Genomic DNA, 23,349 nt, shown 5'->3' on the forward strand with positions numbered 1-23,349 from the left:
TTGTCTCGAACGTATGTTGTGCCTTTCGATTTCGAGAAAATTAACAACTAAGGAATAACGTTTCACTTCTCTCATTGACATCTCTAACCCCAAACCCCGGCCTGGTCTGCTTGGTCTCCTTCGCAAGCGTTTCCTGAAGTGTTGTGATGTTGTGACTCGGGGTTTAGAAACTATGTGCTAATGTCGCTGCTTAAAGGGAAAAGTTAAATACAGAAAACTACATATCCCAGAAGTCCATGTAGGGATCTTTACGTCATCTCATAAATATAAAGCTTTCGTGGGTGTAAACAAATCTACAAATCCCGCCAGCTACATCAAATGCTTCACATATCTAATGAGCTTGACTGGCTGGTTTCATACCGCAGCAAAACATCCTCTATAATGGCGGTATCGATAGCAACCGAGCGGCATTGACCGGCGATTTCACCAGCAGCCAGCAAAAGAAAACACATTGCACGGCCTGGCTAGCTCTCTTGCTTTCTCCATGGCCAGCTGGAAAACGCAAGTGGAATAATGAATGTAACGAATACACTGCATGGGTACCTGTCGGAACTAACGTTAGCTAACTAGCTTTATTTATTTGGAGTTCGTAGTGGTCGTTGCTACTGTTAGCTTGCTTGCTAACGTTAGCGCATTCACTTGCGGAAGATGGAAAGTGTGCGGATAGTGGCTGGGGAGAGGAACCGAGTGGAGGTGGATGCCCTGTCAACATCAGTCGGAATATTAGACTCGGAAATTGGACAAATAAGAAGTGGCAGCAAGTTTTTAAAGGCCAGTGGTGGTGCACTCTTCCCCGCTGGAAAAATAACTGCGACGGGGGAAGATGATGGCGGGAGCGGGGAGACAAAACTCTTGGGACTTGCTACCACCTCCCTACTTCACATAGCGATACGGAACGGGATTTACCAAAACCAGGCTGCTAACGCCACCAGTAGTGCTGCCAATCTCAACATGACCACCGGTAAAACACCCAACATCTACAGCCTCGTATCGGTCAGCAGCACCAGCGTGAACTCGTTGTTGACCAGGAGACGGCGGCACAAGAGGAACCTCTCGGCCGCAGCTTCGACAACCTCAAGCTCACCCACAGTCTCCTCCGTTGGGGGAGTGAGACCCACACTGTCCGCCTCGTCTGTCAACAACACACTGAGCCTGGATAGAAAGACCTTGCTTCGCCAGAAGCAGGCGAAGCAGCTCCAGCCCAACGACAAGGCGTGGGTCCGAGCTGACCTCCAACAGGGTTGTATCCACGTCCATGACCAACTCACGCCCTCCTACCCTCGGGCGGTACTATGCACCGTGGACACCACCGCTGGGGAGATAGCGGCTCGTCTGGGGCAGCTTGGAGGTAAATGTGGAGGGATACTAAGAATGACTCGCAAAACAAGTGCTTATGTTGACCTGAACGGTAACTGCAATGGTAGCCATGGGCATATTGACTACCTACTTGGTGTGAATAAAAGTAACAACGTGAAGACCTCCTACCCAGGTTCTGTGATCTCCTACTCAGGGTCAAAGGAGAACCAACCAGTCTCTCCAATCAAGCGGCTTCATAGCAATAACAACCATGCTCAATATTACCTGGAAACAAATGTATTACTTTCTGACTACAAGATACCAAGCACCTCTTCCTCTGAGGTTTATCTAAATGACAGTGAGGGTGCAGATATGGGCCTGAGTGGGGCCGACAGTTGTGGACTGTACTCAGGCTCAGACATGGAGAGTAGCACCTTTGATGATTTGAGCCCCGGTGGTCCGCGGCCGAGCCAACACCGGGACTCCCTCAGTGATGCTGCTGTCCTAGGGACAAACTCCTCAGTGCTCAGCCCGAACTTTGATTCCGCCACGGAGGAATTGGACCCGTTTGGGAGTTCCTCAGACGAGGTTGAGCTTGACCCTTCCCCGACACACTCAGCCAGCATCCCCACTGTCACTCAGCAACAGACCCTGGAGGGGAAATCCATGCACGTCCCCTCAACTGATGCCTGCAAAGCTCCTGAAAACAGGCTATCAAAGTCAAACCACCTGGAAGACAAAAACACTGCTGATGAAGATGGAAAAACAGGTAGCACTGGAGGAGAACCCAGACTGATCAATCCCCCGTCAAGCTGCGGCAGTAGTGGCAGTAACTCACTGGCCCGACCTCTGACTGGCAGAGCAGCTGTTGAGCGTGACCTGGTCATTTCAGGGGAGCAAAGAGGGGTCCCGGGCCCAGAGAAAGCCTCCCCAGCACCGGCCCTCTTCGCCCAGCTGCACGGTGGAGCTATGAGGAGGCTGGAGGATGATGAGAAGCCTCTGCAGATGCAGAATGAGTACCTCTCCAATCTGGGCTATGGAGACCCGTGGCGGGTACAGGAGGAGGGTATGGACCCAGAAATAGGCTGTCTCATACGCTTCTATGCAGGTGAGTGTGACCTTAGAAAATGTGATTCTCATTTATTATCATGGGTATTAATGAATGATTATGTACTGGTTATAAATGTTTTATGTGTGGATTTTGTTATGAAGTCCTTATGTAGGTTATTAAGTAGGCACCCTTCAAATAAAGTGTACCAGTATTTCTGTGTTGAAGGTGAGTGAGGATTGGGTGGGTCAGGTGACTGTTTCAGTGCTAAATAAGGACACAGCCAGGGTAAGCAGCTTCTAGTCAGATTCTCTAGGTTAGCTTAGCTTGGTGGTTCTCCCTTGGCCCCTGCCCTGCTATCCCTTCCCTGGCTATCTGTCAGTTTGATTGTGTTTGGCTAGTGCTCTGCCCATTTATCATGCTGTCAACCCAATCCTAGTCCTACTAAAGTACTGTGTGTCCATCCACTACAATGGCATTATGTTTGGTCAGTCGGATTGTCAAAACCAAAAGATGATTCAATTGTTCCAGCGGCCGGAGACAATAGCCTGCCTTGTGCCTCCGAACCGCCTACACGCTCCAACCCCCATGGGGAATGATGAATAGGCAGACACATCTGGAGGTAACAGGTGTGCTCATTTTCCATGATGCCCCAAGATCACAATGATTGTTAGGAACCACTTTGGAAAAGTCTGTTATTGTTTTGGATGTTGTTGGAGGGAGGGCGGAGCATATGGGCTAGAGGTCGACCGATTATGATTTTTCAACACCGATACGGATTATTGGAGGACCAAAAAAAGCAGATTTTTGTATTATTTTTTTGTTTGTAATAATGACAATTACAACAATACTGAATGAACACTTATTTTAACTTAATATAATACATCAATAAAATCAATTTAGCCTCAAATAAATAATGAAACATGTTTCAATTTGGTTTAAATAATGCAAAAACAAAGTGTTTGGAAGAGAAGTAAAAGTGCAATATGTGCCATGTAAGAAAGCTAACGTTTAAGTTCCTTGCTCAGAACATGAGAACATATGAAAGCTGGTGGTCCTTTTAACATGAGTCTTCAATATTCCCAGGTAAGAAGTTTTAGGTTGTAGTTATTATAGGAATTATAGGACTATTCTCTCCTACACCATTTGTATTTCATATACCTTTGACTATTGGATGTTCTTATAGGCACTTTAGTATTGCTAGTGTAACAGTATAGCTTCCGTCACTCTCCTCGCTCCTACCTGGGCTCGAACCAGGAACACATCGACAACAGCCACCCTCAAGGCAGCGTTACCCATGCAGAGCAAGGGGAACAACTACTCCAAGTCTCAGAGCGAGTGACGTTTGAAACGCTATTAGCGCGCACCCCGCTAACTAGCTAGCCATTTCACATCGGTTACACCAGCCTAATCTCTGGAGTTGATAGGCTTGAATTCATAAACAGCAGAGCTGCTGGCAAAACGCACAAAAGTTCTGTTGAATAAATGCTTATGAGCCTGCTGGTGCCCACCATCGCTCAGTCAGACTGCTCTATCAAATCCAGACTTAATTATAACATAATAACACACAGAAATACGAGCCTAGGTCATTATATGGTCGAATCCGGAAACTATCATCTCGAAAACAAAACATTTATTCTTTCAGGGAAATACGGAACCGTTCCGTATTTGATCTAACGGGTGCATCCATCAGTCTAAATATTCCTGTTACATTGCACAACCTTCAATGTTATGTCATAATTAAGTAAAATTCGGGCAAATTAGTTCGCAATGAGCCAGGCGGCCCAAACTGTTGCATATACCCTGACTCTGCGTGCAATGAACGCAAGAGAAGTGACACAATTTTACCTGGTTAATATTGCCTGCTAACCTGGATTTCCTTTAGCTAAATATGCAGGTTTAAAATATATTACTTCTGTGTATTGATTTTAAGAAAGGCATTGATGTTTATGGTTAGGTACACGTTGGAGCAACGGCAGTCCTTTTTCGCGAATGCGCACTGCATCGATTATATGCAACGCAGGACACGCTAGATAAACTAGTAATATCATCACCATGTTGTAGTTATAACTTGTGATTATGATTGATTGATTGTTTTTTATAAGATAAGTTTAATGCTAGCTAGCAACTTACCATGGCTTCTTACTGCATTCGCGTAACGTGAGGCAGGTGGTTAGAGCGTTGGACTAGTTAACCGTAAGGTTGCAAGATTGAATCCCTGAGCTGACAAAGGTAAAAATCTGTCGTTCTGCCCCTGAACAAGGCAGTTAACCCACCGTTCCTAGTCGTCATTGAAAATAAGAATGTGTTCTTAACTGACTTGCCAAGTTAAATAAAGGTGTAAAAAAAAATAAATATATATATATATATATATATATATATATATATATATATATATATATATAATTCGGCAAAATCGGCGTCCAAAACTACCGATTTCCGATTCTTATGAAAACTTGAAATCGGCCCTAATTAATCGGCCATTCCGATTTAATCGGTCGACCTCTAGTCCTTAAGCAACATTTTGTTGGGGCTGTTGAAGTTTTAGAGTTAAAGGTTAGGAAGCTTTTACTCACCAATGTAACAGTGTGGTCAAAGGCTTATTATAAACTGGGTGGTTCAATCCCTGAATGCTGATTTGGCTGGAAGCCGTGATATATAAAACCGTATACCATGGGTATGACAAAACATTTATTTTTACCTAGCTAATTACGTTGGTAACCAGGCACCTCGGGGGTTTGTAGTATATTGCGGTAGAGAAATTAACATTACATTCTCTGGCAACAGCTCTTGTGGACGTTCCTGCAGTCAGCATGTCAATTGCGTGCACCCTCAAAATTGAGACATCTCTGGCATTGTGTTGTGTGACCAAACTGCATATTTTAGAGTGGCCTTTTATTGTCCCAAGCACAAGGTGCATCTGTGTAATGATCATTTCAGGTGGATGGATTATCTTGGCAAAGGAGAAATGCTCACTAACAGGGATGTAAATGAATTTGTGCACAACATTTGAGAGAATCTTTTTGTGTGTATGGAACATTTCTGCCATCTTTTATTTCAGCTCATGAAACATGGGACCAACACTACACGTTGCGTTTTATATTTGTTTTCAGTATATTTTGGATTTCCTTGACTCTCCCTTGGCCCTGCGAAATCTCCCCCCCCCTATTTTGGTAGCTAACTCAGCCTGCACTCCTTTAAAAGTTTTTCGATCAATCTGTAAACCTGCGCTCTTTGTTTTAAATCTGTGGTTATGTTTTGGTTGTGTTAGTTGTGTTCTAGCTGATCTCCAGTAGTTGGGCTCTAGTTTGCCAACCATAACTGTGGTGGTTGGATGGGGCCCATCCATCAATGTGTACGTTTCTGCGCTCTCTTTGCTTTGATCTGTGGTTATGCTTTAGTTGTGTTCTAGCTGGTCGCTAGTAGTTGGGCTCTCGCTTGCCGACCATAACCGTGGAGGTTGGCTAGGCTAATAGCTAATTGGTTAAATAGCTAACGTTAGCTAGCTGGCTAGCTTGCAGACTAAGATAACTGCATATAGCTAACATTCTTTGATAAGTGGTTAGATGGCATTATGCATTTCCAAAACGTTGGTTTACTTTAATGTAGCTGTAAGCTAGGTGTTGATAGCAACTGGCTGACTCATGTAGTGCAAACAACATTAGCAGCCTGGTAGGGCTAACGTTAGCAGGCTAATATGGCTAACGTTAGCAGGCTAATATGGCTAACGTTAGCAGGCTAATATGGCTAACGTTAGCAGGCTAATATGGCTAACGTTAGAAGGCTGATATGGCTAACGTTAGCAGGCTGATATGGCTAACTTTAGCAGGCAAGTTTATTTGTAAGAATACATTCATAAAGTATTTGCTTAAGTTGGCAGAAAATGTAATTGAAAACAGAAATCATGAGTGCAAATGATTTGGTTTAATTTGAAGTTATACATTTGAAGTTATTTCTTTTGGAGTTTACATTATAGGGAATAGGCTGGTTTACGGGGTCCTCCATATTACATCATCCCCTGGAAAAACATTTTCCGACATGACTCCGGCATCCTTTAGAATTCTGATCGGTTTTATGTAGTAACTCGAAAAATAGAAAATTAGGTGTAACTTTGTCTTGGGACTTTTGATGCGTTTACTAATGCAAATCTATATGTTACATGTGGTTACATTTATGCTGCCTACCCTATAATTTCCTGCAATTCTACACATTTTGCCATGGTGCAGAGATAATTTTATAGGCTAACTAATTTCATGAAATTGTAGTAATTTTGCCATGAAAAATTAGCAGTTTTTAATATGGTATGAGTGTGACTAACAAAATCAATGCCCCCACCCCCTAGTTGGTAATTCAACCATGATTACTACCAGTTTAGATAGCTTTCCGCTAGAATAATTTGCCAATCTAAAAATGTTTTGCTGACATGGACTAATTGAGTGAGTATCAGTGACTGACATAACGAGAACTGCTGATTCACAACGGAATTTCCAAATTGTACATTGGGTATTCTACTAATCTAGTTGAGAGTTAAGACTTTTTTTGTGTGTGGAAATTGATCCATGGGCCTACAAAAGGGGGTGGAGTTGCCCATCCCTGGCCTAGAATAACACTAGTAAAGGAGATGATCTGTTATGTGAAGGGATACATGGCTCCAGGTCTCCCCAGGGCAGGGATAGTCTACAGAGAGCTTTTGTACCTGTGTCTCTGTGTGAGAGTAGCTGGTGTGGCGTGCAGGGGCCTGCATTGAGCAAGAATTTGGCGTGAGAGGAAAAAGGAGGAGCACTAGCATGATGGGGGAGAGAAGGGAAGTCTTGTAATCGGGAACATACTGTTTCAGAGAGATTTCTGGACTGAAGCTCTCCGTCTTTCTCTGTCATGCCACCCCTCTCATGCGACCCCCCCCCCCCCCCTTTCTCTCGCTCCCTCTCATGCCACCACCTCTCTTTCTTTCTCTCTTTGCATGCCAAGTACCCATTCATTAAATTCAGAAAGTATCCATTCAGTTAACGGGGCAATCTGCAGTTTTTAGACTTATACATTAGTCATATATTCCCATTTTATTGTTTAAGAATGTAATTTATACATTTCTTATACGCTTAGTACAACTGTCACTAAACCACAACCCAAAATATAAGCTTGGTTTACTCCAATGTTTATAAATGTAAACAACCACTGTATAGCCTCAAAGCATGGTTTAAACAATCATTTTGGATACATACTATAGCTCTGTTTATGAATGTAAGAGTGGTTAGATTTCTCCAGGCCCATACCTCAGCTTTTTACCAAAACGGGGTGATCACTTTTTCAACTGCAGATTAGCCCTGTAAAGGACTCTTAATCATTCATGTTCCAGTTACAACCAGTTGACATCTGAGAGCGTTTGTACACGCATTTCCTCCTACATCCGAGTTTCCCAAAATAGGATGGGGTCACGAGAGCAAAAATTGCGCTTGGTTCATAGGGGTTACTTCAGTAACCTCCGGTAGCAGCTTGATGCGGTTGTAATAAACAGAGCGGATTCTGTTTTCTTTCAAAAAATGTCGCTCTATCTTTTGAACCATTTAGGCTAAACAATATTATGACCCCATCACTGAAAGATAAGACTCTCAGGAACACGTATGTGTCTGTTTCCCTCTACAATGTCCACAAGCTGCACATAACTCATTAGACCAGGCACTAAATCAGACTGGGGGAGATCATCAATGATGTTCTTTTCTACACAGAAGATCATACAACATTCCCAGTACCTTTCTGATGCATTTCAGTCACTTCAAACCACACTTCCTTCATATTGAAATTGTCAGACTGATTTGTATTAGACTGTCACATCTTCAATTAAAAAAGTAAACATTGGCAGTTGATTACATCCCGCTTTTTACATTGTGTGGGTCTCAAATGTTTATATTAAAATGGGGTCACGGGCCTCAACTTTGGGATCCCCTGCTTTACATTGTTGTTGTTAACGGCCTGTTGTGAGTTTGTACACACTATCCTATAGCAATGTTGGAAGGTGCCCGTTTGTTATGAAATGTATGTTAGTGATCAATAGTTACAGATCGCAACCTTATTTTTGGCTCCAAGTAAGAAGGCTATTTTTGCTGCAGTTGGTAGTGTTAGCTAGCGCTAGTCAGCTGTACCTACGCCAAAACTCTGCTATTTTTCATCCTATAGCTCGTTCTTCATCTTCTTTTTAAATAGTGAGCCAACATGCTTTCAGCACTTTTATTTCCCTGACTTCCCAAAACTAGTTTCTCGTGCTTTCTCTTGTCTTTCTGCAGCAGACATATAGTGAGCAATATGTTTGGAATATCAAATCGCAATAAAATCCCAGTATCGAATCGCAATACATATCGAATCACATTGCATATCATTCCGGCCCCTAAGTATCGTGATGATATCATATCGTTAGGTCCCTGGCTATTCCCAGCCCTAGTTTATGTAAATGTATTGGGGTGTGAAACTGGGAACGCTTTCTCCTTTCAGGGTGGGTTTTGGCATCTGTCTGGGAGTGTCAAGGCTATTCAAGACAAAGAGTTGATCTATTTTAGACTACTTGTGGAAATAATTGAAGGAGACTTGGGTACTCAGGTTTTGCATTGTGTGTAAGGTAAGAGTTGTGTTGCCTAGGGCTGTTCATCCTTGGCAGTCAGAGAAGTCTGAGTCAGCACATTCTGAGTGCCCCCTGGAAAAGGCATGTTGGGGACACACACACACACACATTGTGTGCTTTGCTGACAAGGAGAGAACAGTGAGCTGTGRAGAACTCAAATTTCACCTCCTCAGTGTTGATCTACCTGCGACAGGAGACAGTATAGTCGGCTGCCTGCCCGCCCGCCTGGCTCCCTTTCAGCTGAGAACTGCATTACCCAGAGGTCACTGGCGCTCTGTCTCTGTTCCACTCCAAGGTAACGGCTCTAGCTCCACTACCCAACCCAGCAGCTAGGGCTGTGACCGCCATGGAATTTTGAATGAGGGTTAATGGCCAGCCAAATGACTGCAGTCACCGTAAAAACCGCTTTTTAACTCCTCTGCACCTGACTGCATGTGCTGTCATAAAAATAGAATGAATAGAACGGGTGTCCTAATTCCAGTCAATGATGGCGTAATGGGTGGACTGGCGGCCATTGCAAGAAAAAAAGCAGGAAGTAAAAGCAAGAAGTGTACCCATCAATTTGTGCTGTGATTTGTTGATTCAACTCAACTGACATTACAAAAATAAATGTCCTTGCATGAGCCAAAACAGTTAGCATCATTTAAATGAACTTTCTACATTACCGTATACATTATTTCATCACAATACCAGGCGAGTGTGCCCATGAGTTTGCCAGTGAAATTGCCCAACCGTCCCGTCTTCAGTCAGGTGTTTGTTCCCAAAAACTAAAATCGTACAAAAAACGGTTCTGACGGTTATTTTATTTTTATGACGGTCTTCCACCATAACCGTCGGTTACACAGTTATATGGTAATTGTGCCAGCCCTACCAGAAGGTGGCTTCTCTGCCCCTCTCAGACAGCCCTGTATCCCCCTTGTGGTTGTGGATCTTTACTCCCCTTAGCAACGTGGGTGCATTTACATGTGCTAGCGTTGTTTTAATAGTATTGGATTGCACAAAAACAGTCTGTGGGAAACCAGAAGTTAAATACAACTCCATTTCAAATTACTGTGCCGGTGTCCAGGACTGATGGTCATTATGACAGGGAGTTTGAGACAAAATATCTAAAGGATTGTATTATTAAACAGACTTTCCAAACGTGGGTCTGTTTACCTCATGTCAAAATTAAAGTCCCACACAAGTTATTTATTTTTTGTCCACATATGGCACACATGCATTACTTTTATTTTGAGGTAAGGAGGGAGGAGGTGGGTCTACAACAGACCCACGTTTGGAAAGTATGTTTAATAATACGATCCTTTAGATATTTTGTCTCAAATTCCCTTCGTCATAATGACCATCCTGCCTACCGGCACGGTAAGTTGAAATGGAATTGTATTTCATTTCTGGCTTCGCACTGACTGTTTTTGTGCAATCCAGTACAATTAAAAGCAACGCTAGCGCATGTAAATCCACCCGTGTTGCTATAAACACCTACTCCCCTGGCTGTGGTTTAACTTGACAACCCCACACACCCAAAGCTTCCTTGTACTTCTGTCTGTATAACCATAGAAAGACGGAAAGAAAGTGTCAATGATTTGAGTGTGAAAAGAAAGTTATTTATGGAGTTTAATGTTCATGTTGTGGACACACTAGAAGTTGATGTGTATGAGTTGTTGAGAATGGGAATCCATGGACAGTCCTTGGAGATTAGGCTTGTTGGGGACAGTTATTTGAGGCATGTGTGACTGAAAGGGTGGGCTGTCTTCTGGATGCCTAAGGTCAAACGCAGACAGGACATTGGATAAGAGTTAGGATGTTTGGGATGCCTTTAGAAGGTTCTTGGACATAAGGGAAGGGCGAGGACAACAGAAGTGCTAAGAATGTCTACTCTGTCCGACTCTGTCTCAGACAGGAAGTGGTCATGGGGGACAGGATGTTGCTCTGAGGATAGGAATGGGCGGAAGGAAAGGGCGTACATGTATACATACATTGTGTGTGTGCATTAGCACAGACTATGTTTACACTACTCCACCTAGAGTGGTTTAAGTTTACATTACAGAAGGATGTATGGTTGTCTAAAATTAGCCTATTACATTGTGTGTTAAATTGGTGCACAAAATGCTGTTGTATGTAGGCCTGTCACTAGTGGCCTGATCAGAGGATGAGCACATCATTGTTGTAGGGCCTGTACAGTGGCCTGATCAGAGGATGAGCACATCATTGTATGTAGGCTGTCACTAGTGGCCTGATCAGAGGATGAGCACATCATTGTATGAAGGCCTGTCACTAGTGGCTGATCAGAGGATGAGCACATCATTGTATGTAGGCCTGTCACTAGTGGCCTGATCAGAGATGAGCACATCATTGTATGAAGGCCTGTCACTAGTGGCCTGATCAGAGGATGAGCACATCATTGTAGGAAGGCCGTCACTAGTGGCCTGATCAGAGGATGAGCACATCATTGTATGAAGGCCTTCACTAGTGGCCTGATCAGAGGATGAGCACATCATTGTATGCTAGGCCTGATCCAGTAGGATGAGCACATCATTGTATTGTAGGGCCTGTCACTAGTGGCCTGATCAGAGGATGAGCACATCATTGTATGAAGGCCTGTCACTAGTGGCCTGATCAGAGGATGAGCACATCATTGTATGTAGGCCTGTCACTAGTGGCCTGATCAGAGGATGAGCACATCATTGTATGAAGGCCTGTCACTAGTGGCCTGATCAGAGGATGAGCAATCATTGTATGGAGGCCTGTCACTAGTGGCCTGAATCAGAGGATGAGCACATCATTGTATGAAGGCCTGTCACTAGTGGCTGATCAGAGGATGAGCACATCATTGTATGAAGGCCTGTCACTAGTGGCCTGATCAGAGGATGAGCCACATCATTGTATGTAGGCCTGTCACTAGTGGCCTGATCAGAGGATGAGCACATCATTGTATGAAGGCCTGTCACTAGTGCCTGATCAGAGGATGAGCACTATTGTATGAAGCCTGTCACTATGGCCTGATCAGAGGATGAGCACATCATTGTATGTAGGCCCTGATCAGAGGATGAGCACATATTGTATGAAGGCCTGTCACTAGTGGCCTGATCAGAGGATGAGCACATCATTGTATGAAGGCCTGTCACTAGTGGCCTGATCAGAGGATGAGCACTCTTGTATGAAGGCTGTCACTAGTGGCCTGATCAGAGGCTACCGAGTGGGCAGCGGTCTAAGGCACGCATCTCAGTGCTTAGGCGTCACAACAGATACCCTGGTTTGTTCCAGGCTGTATCACAACCGGCCGTGTTGGGAGTCCCATAGGGCGGCGCACAATTGGCTCAGCGTCGTCCGGGTTTGGCCGGTGTAGGCCGTCATTGTAAATAAGAATTTGTTCTTAACTGACTTGCCTAGTAAAAAAAATAAAAAATGTGCACATCATTGTATGTAACCAGTGGCCTGATCAGAGGATGAGCACATCCATTAGGGAGAGGGGTGTGTGGGTGGAGGATTCCTAAAGCGTGTATGAGTTAGGGCCTCCTAGCTCTGAGCCCCAAAACCGCCATCAGTGGCTCTTTCTGTGTGTGTGTTGGTTGGTAAGGCTGCCCATCCTTTGCTGTACCATAATTTACTTACTCTGAACATTATTTTCATGCTGTGGAAATGTTGATGAACCGGTGGTCTGGAACCGGTGGTCTGGAACCGGTGGTCTGGAACCGGTGGTCTGGAACCGGTGGTCTCTGAAGTAGGGGGAGAGCAGCCAGATCAAGTGTGCATCCCAAATGGTACCTTATTCCCTATTAGGTATAAAGTAGTGCACTAGGGAATAGGTGGCCATTTATGATGCAAGCCAGATAGGCTGTAGGGACTCTGGGTAGACCAGACCAGATAGCTCTGCCTGGGACCAGAAACAGCCCCATGGAGGGGTGCGGGACTTGTCCCTAGAGCCGTGGGAGCGGACAGAAAAGGAGCAGGGGGAGGGCGGGGATGCTAATGAGGACACGCCACATTCTCTCTGAGAGGGCATTGTTTGGAATAACGTAATCCTCTCCTCTCTGGGGGGAATATTTTTTTTAACCCCTCTGGTCTCGCTCTTGCGCACTCTTTCTCTCACTCTGCTCTGTTTATACCTCAGTCCCCCCTTCATTACCCTGCCAACCAGCATATAAACACTTCTGGCCTGGCTGCTCTATCTGTATGGTCTATAACCATAATCTACAGTATGTTCAAGTGGACTGGATTCCCTGTGTAGATAACTCACACATTCCACAGGGCTGTTGTAGAGTGGACAGATCTGACTGTGCTGTAGATAGAGCTATCTTCTCATCTTTAGTCTGTCCTCTGGGTGTGTCCATCTTCACCCTTTTTTCTTAAAGAGACAGAGGGCTGCAGGATACCACTATGCAGCCTCTGGCCAGGGCTGGGCCACATTTTGGCTGTTTGTGTGTGTTTTGGTGTTACTGGTATGTAATGAGCATTGATGAATAGCACAGCAGTTTGGAGGACTGTCTAGAATATGTCTTTCTCTCCTTTCCCCCTCCATCCCTCCCTCCCTTTATCCCCCAAGCAAAGCACTGGAACACCTGAGAGCGCGTGTGAGGCGGAGAGGGTATCAGAGGACGAAAAACCGTCAATCTCAGGAAAATATGATCATGCATAAACACACACACACAAAGGGCTATATAAGAAGAAACTGAGAAGCAGACAGATCTAGTTCAGTCAGCTGCTTTCATTCTTGTTTTCTTTCTCTCTCTCCCTCTCTCTATCCCTTGCTCTCCCTCTTCCCCTTAGCCTCACTCTAAAACTGGCTCGTGTGTGTGTGTGTGGTCCCATTAATGCAGAATTCAGAGCCCCCCCCCACCAAAAAAAAGACAACGCAGAAATATCTTGCTGCGTTTTGTAAACGCAGATCCAAAATGCTTCTTATTGTAATTTCTGCTCGACACCAGAATAATTTTGTGCTTCTGTTGCACTTCTCCACTCGGATGAGAATTCACGAACAGGGCATTCTATTGGCAGACAGCACTCTGACTGATGTGTAACTAATTTCTCTGGTACTTTTCTTGGTGGAGCCTACTTCTCTATGGTAAAATGCAAAATTAACTTCAAGCGTAACAGGAAATGTAGCTGTCTACGTTCTTTCTATGATAAACATTTAGAAATAATGTTTATCATGACCTTTTTCATTGTAAGCTCATTTACTTGTGTGGCTTCGATCCAAATAGCGTTGCACTTCTATGGTCATCTGATGAAAATGAAGCTATTTTCTGCCAAATGTGTTGCAATAATGTATCCTCTGTGAAGGAAAACTATGGTTGCATGCACCTGATCTCTATTGAATATTAAACGCAGGTGAAATGGTTTAAAACAGGTTTTTTTGGTCTGCATTATGAAAATGCTGATTGCGGAACTCAACATGACCCCTGGTATGTGTGGGTGGGTGACAGCCTACATGAGAGCACACCCATTCTTAAAGCGCAAAAAAATTTGTTTTTCTAAACACACACCTTAGTGCTGCTAAAAATGCACACCACCAAGCACTGACCCAGTCAGTACTACAGGAGCTCCGTCTGCTGCAGTTCTGGCTCAGACAAGGCTTATTTGCTACCTGTGCATGTGGTGGCCAAGGTTAAGACTTCCCTGGGACAGGAACTTTTTCATTTACTGAGGAAAGTAAGGGCTAGAGTTCTGAATTACACCTACCCTTACACCTGCTCTCCATTCCTTAACACTGACCGGCCAGTCACCCCTCAGCCACTAGACCGATAAATTATACGGCACGTGACCTGTGACTAACCTCACCTAAACACAGCGAGGCACACACACACACACAGACACACAGAGAGAGACACACACACACACAGAGAGAGACCCTCTCTCTCCCCCATCTCTGTTTATCTTACTTGGAAGATTCTTCTTAAACATCTTTTCTCTCAGCAGGAGCATCTGAGATTTTATGTTATTGTTTGTTTTCTCCAACCCCCCCCCCCCCTCCAGGTAAGCCGCAGTGTGTGGGTGGAGCAGACCGGGTGCAGCTGACGGGTGTGTTTAATGTGAGGAAGGGTAAGCTGGCCCTGCCTGTCAACCGGTGGTCACGACGACACGTCACCCTGAGTGGCACCTGTCTCATCGTCTCTTCCGTCAAATATGCTCACACCGGCAAGATGCACATCCTGCCCCTCATCGGTGGAAAGGTACTGAACACACACACTCCAGGGTTTCCGTTAGGAAAATGTGATGCCGGACAACATGACCAGGAAGATTTTAATATCCCATATGCATTGGTTTACTCTCTGAGCGATGTACTGGACCCATATGCATTGGTTTACTCTCTGAGCGATGTACTGGACCCATATGCATTGGGTTACTCTCGAGCGATGTACTGGACCCATAATGCATTGGTTTACTCTCTGAGCGATGTACTGGACCCATATGCATTGGGGTTACTCCTCTGAGCGATGTACTGGACCCATATGCATTGTGGTTTACTCTCTGAGCGATGTACTGGACCCATATGCATTGGTTTACTCTCTGAGCGATGTACTGGACCCATTATGCATTGGGTTTACTCTCTGAGCGATGTACTGGACCCCATATGCAATTGGGTTACTCTCTGAGCGATGTACTGGACCCATATGCTTGGGTTACTCTCTGAGCGACGTACTGGACCCATATGCATTGGGTTACTCTCTGAGCGATCGTACTGGACCCATAGCATTGGGTGGCATAACCCATTAGAGCATCTCCCACCCACCCGTGCTCAGAATGAAGTAATCCCATTTAGATTGTTAATTGCCTTTGAACAGAAACATGAATGACAGAAATCCCATTGAGATTGTGGTAATGCCTTCTTACAGAACATGGAATGACGAGGAAATCCATTTAGATTGTGGTAATGCATCTTAACAGAACGTGAATGACAGAAATCCCATTTAGATTGTGGTAATGCATCTTAATAGATAGATAGATAATGTGTCTTGAATATAATTATATAGGCAAGTCTCTCTCCAGAATGCACTCAGCTGTCTCCTGCCAATTCTTGCACATTCATTGTGTGATTTTGTTTTGCTCTTTGATTGTTTATTTTGATCAATTCCCCATTTACATACAGTGCCTTTCAAAAGTATTTGGACCCCTTGAATTTCTCCACATTTGTTACATTACAGCCTTATTCTAAAATGGATTAAATAAATACAAATCCTCAGAAATCTACACACAATACCCCATAATGACAAAGCGAAAGCAGTTTAAAAAAAAAAAAACAGGGTTACTCTCTGAGCGATATGTATTAGGTAAAAAACATACCTTATTTACATAAGTATTCAGACCCTTTGCTATGAGACTCGAAGTTGAGCGCCGGTGCATCCTGTTTCCATGGATCATCCTTGAGATGTTTCTGGAAATTGTGGTAAATTCAATTGATTGGACATGATTTGGAAAGGCACACACCTGTCTATACAAGGTTCCACAGTTGACAGTGCATGTCAGAGCAAAAACCAAGCCAGACGAGCTTACCAGACGAGCAAAATTATTTTTATGCTCTCTTCGAGGCAAGCAACACTGAAGCATGTATGAGTGCTCCAGCTGTTCTGGACGGCCTTTAAACAGGTCAACATTCACAAAGCCGCGGGGCCAGACGGATTACCAAGATGTGGACCAACTGGCAAGTGTCTTCACTGACATTTTCAACCTCTCCCTGACTGAGTCTGTAATACCTACATGTTTCAAGCAGACCACCATAGTCCCTGTGCCCAAGGAAGCGAAGGGAAATTGCCTAAATGATTACCGCCCCGTAGCACTCACGTCGGTAGCCATGAAGTGCTTTGAAAGGCTGGTCATGGCTCCCATCAACAGCATCATCCCAGAAACCCTAGACCCACTCCAGTTTGCATAGCGCCCTAACAGATCCACAGATCATGCAACCTATATTGCACTCCACACTGCCCTTTCCCGCCTGGACAAAAAGGAACACCTATGTGAGAATGCTGTTCATTGACTACAGCTCAGCTTTCAACACCATAGTGCCCTCAAAGCTGATCACAAAGCTAAGGACCCTGGGACTAAACACCTCCCTCTGCAACTGGATCCTGGACTTCCTGACGGGCCACCCTCAGGTTGTAAGGGTAGGCAACAACATGTCTGCCATGCTGATCCTCAACACGGGCCCCCTCAGGGGTGCATGCTTAGTCCCCTTCTGTACTCCCTGTTCACCTATGACTGCGTGGCCAAACACGACTCAAATCAAATGTTATTTGTCACATGCGCCAAATACAACAGGTGTAGACCTTACAGTGAAATGCTTACTTACAAGCCCTTAACCAACAATGCAGTTTTAAGAAAATACCTAAAAATAAATAAATATGAGAGATAGTAAGTAAAATATAACAATAGCGGGGCTATTTACAGGTGGGTACCGGTACAGAGTCAATGTGCGGGCAACCGGTGTCGGAGGTAATTGAGTTAATATGTACATGTAGGTAGAGTTTTTAAAGTGACTATGCATAGATAATTAAAGAGGGTAGCAGCAGTGTAGAGGGCGGGGGGGGGGGGGCAATGCAATAGCCATAGCAATAGCAATGCAAATAGTCGGGGTAGCCATTTGATTAGATGGTAGAAGCTGTTTAGAAGCCTCTTGGACATAGAGTTGGCCGCCTCGGTCGTGCTTGCCATGCGGTAGCAGAGAGAACAGTCTATGACTAGGGTGGTTGGAAGTCTTTGATCATTTTTATAGGCGCAAGCTTGGTCCTCCTTTTCCTGTAGTCCGCAATCATCTCCTTGATTGTCTTGATTATGTTGAGGGAGAGGCTGTTGTCCTTGCACCACACGATCAGGTCTCTGTCTCATCGTTGTCGGTGATCAGGCCTACCACTGTTGTGTCATCGCGCAAACTTAATGATGGTGTTGGAGTCGTACCTGGCCGTGCATTTATGAGTGAACAGGGAGTACAGGAGGGGACTGAGCACCGCACCACTGAGGGGCCCCATGTTGAGGATCAGTGTGGCGGATGTGTTGTTACCTACCCTTACCACATTGTGGTGGCCGTCAGGAAGTCCAGGATCCAGTTGCAGAGGGAGGAGTTTAGTCCCAGGGTCCTTAGCTTAGTGATGAGCTTTGAGGGCACTATGGTGTTGAACGCTGAGCTGTAGTCAATAAATAGCATCATTAAGTTTGCTGACGACACAATAGTGTTAAACCTGATTACCGACAACGATGAGATAGCCTATAGGGAAGAGGTCAGAGACCTGGCAGTGTGGTGCCAGGACAACAACCGCTCTCTCTCGACAGGAAAAGGCGGGCCGAACAGGCCCCCAATGACGGGTCTATAGTGGAGCGGGTCGAGAGTTTCAAGTTCCTTAGTGTACATATTAACAAGAACTATCATGGTCCAAACACACCAAGACAGCCGTAAAGAAGGCACGACAACACCTCAGGAGGCTGAAAAGATTTAGCATGGGTCCCCAGATCCGCAAAAAGTTCTACAGCTGCACCATCTAGAGCATCCTGACCGTTTGCATCACCGCCTGGTATGGCAACTGCTCGCAATCTGACCGTAAGGCGCTAAAGAGGATAGTGCGTGCGGCCCAGAACATCACTGGGGCAAAGCTTCCTGCCATCCAGGACATATATACTAGGCTGTGTCAGAGGAAAGCCCAAAAAATTGTCAAAGACTCCAGTCACCAAAAGTCATAGAATAGACTGTTCTCTCTGCTACCACATGGCAAGCGGTACCGGTGTGCCAAGTCTAGGACCAAAAAGCTCCTTAACAACTTCTACCCAAAGCCATAAGACTGCTGAACAATTAATCAAATGCCCACCCAGACAATTTACATTGACACCCCACCCCCCTTTGTTTTTACACTGCTGCTACTTGCTGTTTATTATTTATGCATAGTCACTTTACCCCTACCTACATGTACAAATTACCTCGACTGACCTGTACCCCCGCACATTGACTCGGTAGCGGAATATATCCTCGTTATTGTAATTAAACTGTAAAATGTTTATTTAATTTGGTAAATATTTTCTTTACTCTTTCTTGAACTGCATTGTTGGTTAAGGGCTTGTAAGTAGGCATTTCATGGTAAGGTCCACACCAGTTGTATTCGGCGGCATGTGACAAATAAAGTTTGATTTGAAGGAATTGTCCGTAGAGCTCCAAAACAGGATTGTGTCAAAGCACAGATCTGGGGAAGTGTACAAAAAAATGTATGAAGCATTGAAGGTCCCCAAGAACACCGTGACCTCCATTCTTAAATAGAAGAAGTTTGGAACCATCAAGACTCTTCCTAGAGTTGGCCGCTCGGCCAAACCGAGCAATCAGAGGACAAGGGCCTTGGTCAGGGAGGTGACCAAGAACCTGCTGGTCACTCTGACAGAGTTCCTCTGTGGAGATGGGAGAACCTTCCAGAAGGACAACCATCTCTGCACCACACCACCAATCAGGCCTTTATGGTAGATTGGCCAGACGCCACTCCTCAGGACAAGGCACATGACAGCCCGCTTGGAGTTTGCCAAAAGGCACCTAAAGACTCTCAGACCGTGAGAAACAAGGTTTTCTGGTCTGATGAAGCCAAGATTGAACTCTTTGGCCTCATAGCCAAGCGTCACGTCTGGAGGAAACCTGGCACCATCCCTACGGTGAAGCATGGTGGTGGCAGCATCATGCTGTTGGGATGTTTGTTGTTGCCAGGGACTGGGAGACTAATCAGGATCTAGGCAAAGATGAACAGAGCAAGGTACAGAGATCCTTGCTGAAAACCTGCTCCAGAGCGCTCAGACCAGTGCGAAGGTTCACCTTCCAACAGGACAACGACCCTAAGCACACAGCCAAGACAACGCAGGAGTGGCTTTGGGACAAGTCTCTGAATGTCCTTGAGTGGCCCAGCCAGAGCGCTGACTTTAACCCGATCAAACATTTCTGGAGAGACCTGAAAATAGCTGTTCAGCGACGCTCCCCATCCAACCTGACAGAGCTTGAGAGGATCTTCAGAGAAGAATGGGAGAAACTCCCCAAATACAGGTGTGCCAAGCTTGTAGTGTCATACCCAAGAAGACTCGAGGCTGTAATCGCTGCCAAAGGTGCTTCAACAAAGTACAAAGTAAAGGGTCAGAATACTTATGTAAATGTCATTTTATTTGTTATAAATTAGCCAAAAAAATACCATGTTTTTACTTTGTCATTATGGGGTATTGTGTGTAGATTGATGAGGGGGGAAAAACAATTGAATCCATTTTAGAATAAAGCTGGAACGTAACAAGGGTCTGAATTCTTTCCGAAGGCACTGTAGTTACCTGTTTTTTTGGTTATGAATAAGTCAACATATATTCCCCATTTGCAGGCTACTAAGCTACTTTTGCCTCTTGCAATGCAGTACTTCAACCACTAGAAACTGTACGTACACTTGGTCTAAAGTTTGCGGGAGGATAAGCACATTCTCACGTCAAGTTTTTAGTTTTTTATGAATGCTTTTGCGTGAACTGGCACACATGTTTTGGGGCATATTTTGTGTGTATTCAACGTTTATAAATGAGATCCCTGGCATGCTGCGTGAAAATGTAGGAAGCTGTGGATATCTGATTTCTGATTGTCTTAACTCATCACATCCACCACTAATAAGCTTAACTTTAAGTCATCAGTCAGTTCTTTTTTTTTTTTTTTTACATCCATTACAATGATAATAGTTCCTCACAGTATTTGAAACATCTTTCCAACAATCTCCCCCTCGATAATCGCCAAGCATCAGTGTGAAAGACCAAGACCATATCATGATCTGATGATCACACACATTATATATATATATATACAAAGGTATGTGGACACCCCTTCAAATTAGTGGATTCGGCTATTTCAGCCACACCCGTTGCTGACCGGTGTATCAAATTGAGGATAAACCCATGCAATCTCCATAGGCCATTCTACTGCCATTGTTTGTCTAACTGAAGAGCTCAGTGACTTTCAGCGTGGCACTGTCATAGGATGCCACCTTTCCAACAACTCAGTTCGTCAAATTTCTTCCCTGCTAGAGCTGCCCCGGTCAACTGTAAGTGCTGTTATTGTGAAGTGGGAATGTCTAGGAACAGCAACGGCTCAGCCGCAAAGTTCACAAAATGTAACCGCTGAGTGATAAAGTGCATAACTCGTAAAAATCGTCTGTCCTCAGTTGCAACACTCACTACCGTATTCCAAACTGCCTCTGGAAGCAATGTCAGCACAAGAACTGTTCGTCGAGAGCTTCATGAAATGGTTTTCCATGGCCGAGCAGCCATTTTCAAGCCTAGGATCACCATGCACAATGCCAAGCGAGGGCTGGAGAGGTGTAAAGCTCGCCGCTATTGGACTCGGGAGCAGTGGAAATGTGTTCTTTGGAGTGTTTTTTTTATCACGCATCATCTGGCAGTCCGAAGGACAAATCTGTGTTTGGCGGATGCCAGGAGATTGCTACCTGCCCGAATGCATAGTGCCATCTGTACATTTTGGAGGTGGAATAATGGTCTTGGGCTGTTATTCATGTTTCGGGCTAGGCCCCTTAGTTCCAATGGAGGGGAATCTTAATGCTACAGCATACAATGACATTCTAGACAATTCTCTGCATCCAACTTTTTGGGGAAGGCCCTTTCCTGTTTCAGAATGAGAATTCCTCCATGCACAAAACGGTGTCCATACAGAAATAGTTTGTTGAGATCGGTGTGGTAGAACCTCAACCCCATCGAACACCTTTGGGAGGAATTGGAACACCAACTGCGAGCCAGGCATATTCGCCCAACATCAGTGCCCGACCTCACTAATGCTTTTGTGGCTGAATGGAAGCAAGTCCCTGCAGCAATGTTCCAACATCTAGTGTGCAAATCCTTCCCAGAAGAGTGGAGGCTGTTCTAACAGCAAAGGGGACCAACTCCATATTAATGCCCATGATTCTGGAATGAGATGTTCGATGAGCAGGTGTCCACATACCTTTGGTAATGTAGTGTATATCCGGTGGAAACATAAAATACCTGAACACCTTTCCCTTGTGCAAAAACAGATGTCTGTCCTGAGCTCACTGGCACAGGAAACTCTGAGGGCCCGCAATACGCCAGTTGATACAATGTTGCAAGTTCGCTAGTCATCGCTCAGGTCAAGACCGATTTAAAAAGGGAGGCAGAGTAGAGAGATGAATGCTATTGAAAGAGTCTGCATTTTCATCAGGATATTTTCTACTATTTTTATTTGTTGAATTTATGTAGGCTATTTTTACTTAGTTGACAACAGAAGGAATAGGCCTATTGCTGCATTGGCTTAGGCAATCTCTGAGTTCAATGCGCTTATTTATTTAGTCGACAGTGGATCACGAGTGTCCGAATGACTGGTGCTCTCGCATTAGTTTATTTACTTTTAGATTTGTATCATTTTAATTCAGATTTTACAAGACAAAAACTTTATTATTGAAAGTCAATTGTTCCACAAATGTGCACAGTAAAATCATAACTGGCACGCAGATCGGTAGGAATGGTAGGATAAATAGTTTTTCCCCTATGACGTCGTTATAAAATAATTGCCTTTGTTTCTGTTGTCTGATTTTGTCTAGGCTACTTTGAAGCAAGGTAAGAAATGCCTCATAATATGAACTAAAACATTCAGGTTTCAAACAATTAAGTATGTTTTCAAAATGCATCGCTCACATTATAAGGGGGTGGGTGACCTGCTGATAGCCTGCCGGCACTCAAATGCTGAATGGGAGGCCTGCTTCAATGACCAAATAAAAATGGTAGCTCTCTGTAATCGTGGCCATCAAAACTGTTTTAATACTCAATTACATTTAGATTTGCCGTGCAATGACCGGGCTTATAAAAACCAGTATTTGACTCCAGCAGCAACCAGCTCTGTAGGCCTATGCTGTGCATCTAATAGTTGTTGGATAAGTAAGATGCATGACAACTAACGTAAATACACACGCCAATTTAACTCCACAAAATGATACAAATGAACCTATAGACTAGTAAGCATGATGGTCAAATGTATTTCCATTGACTGGTATTTCCTTCAATCAATACAAATCTGTATTTTGCATAGAGATTTTCTTTCTTCTCCCAGTCGATTTGGCCGGCAACTATTTTTATTGGATGTTCATTTCTTTGTTGGCCTAAAGCCGGCAATTACTGGCTAACAGAAATCCTGACACACACACACACACACACACACACACACACACACACTAGAGATGGGGAAAGGTTGTTCGATTATCCAAATGGTTGTTAGTATTTGATTACTTGTGTGACTATTAATTTGAGAAAAAAATGATAAACTAGGTCTAAATTAACAATGAATATAGTCATGTGACATTTTTAATACAAGGATATTCCATGACATTGGAAATAATGTATTTAATAAAACAACATATGCACCCCATTAAAAAAGACTGGTAGCCTTCACGCGTGTAGCTTG

The 23,349-nt window shown here is 44.3% G+C and overlaps 1 protein-coding gene across 1 annotated transcript in view; it reads left to right on the forward strand.

Annotated features, from left to right (window-relative positions):
• The first annotated feature begins 292 nt into the window (after nt 1-292).
• The window catches only part of LOC111976167 (PH domain leucine-rich repeat protein phosphatase 1-like), a 36,910-nt gene continuing 13,853 nt past the window's right edge, over nt 293-23,349 (forward strand). The window contains exons 1-2 of the mRNA XM_024004931.2: nt 293-2,404; nt 14,925-15,121. Coding sequence (XP_023860699.1) covers nt 649-2,404; nt 14,925-15,121 — 1,953 coding nt within the window. The 5' untranslated portion in view covers nt 293-648. The remainder of the gene's footprint in view (nt 2,405-14,924; nt 15,122-23,349) is intronic.

Source organism: Salvelinus sp. IW2-2015, linkage group LG16 (assembly GCF_002910315.2).
Source record: "Salvelinus sp. IW2-2015 linkage group LG16, ASM291031v2, whole genome shotgun sequence".
Lineage (NCBI taxonomy): Eukaryota > Metazoa > Chordata > Actinopteri > Salmoniformes > Salmonidae > Salvelinus > Salvelinus sp. IW2-2015.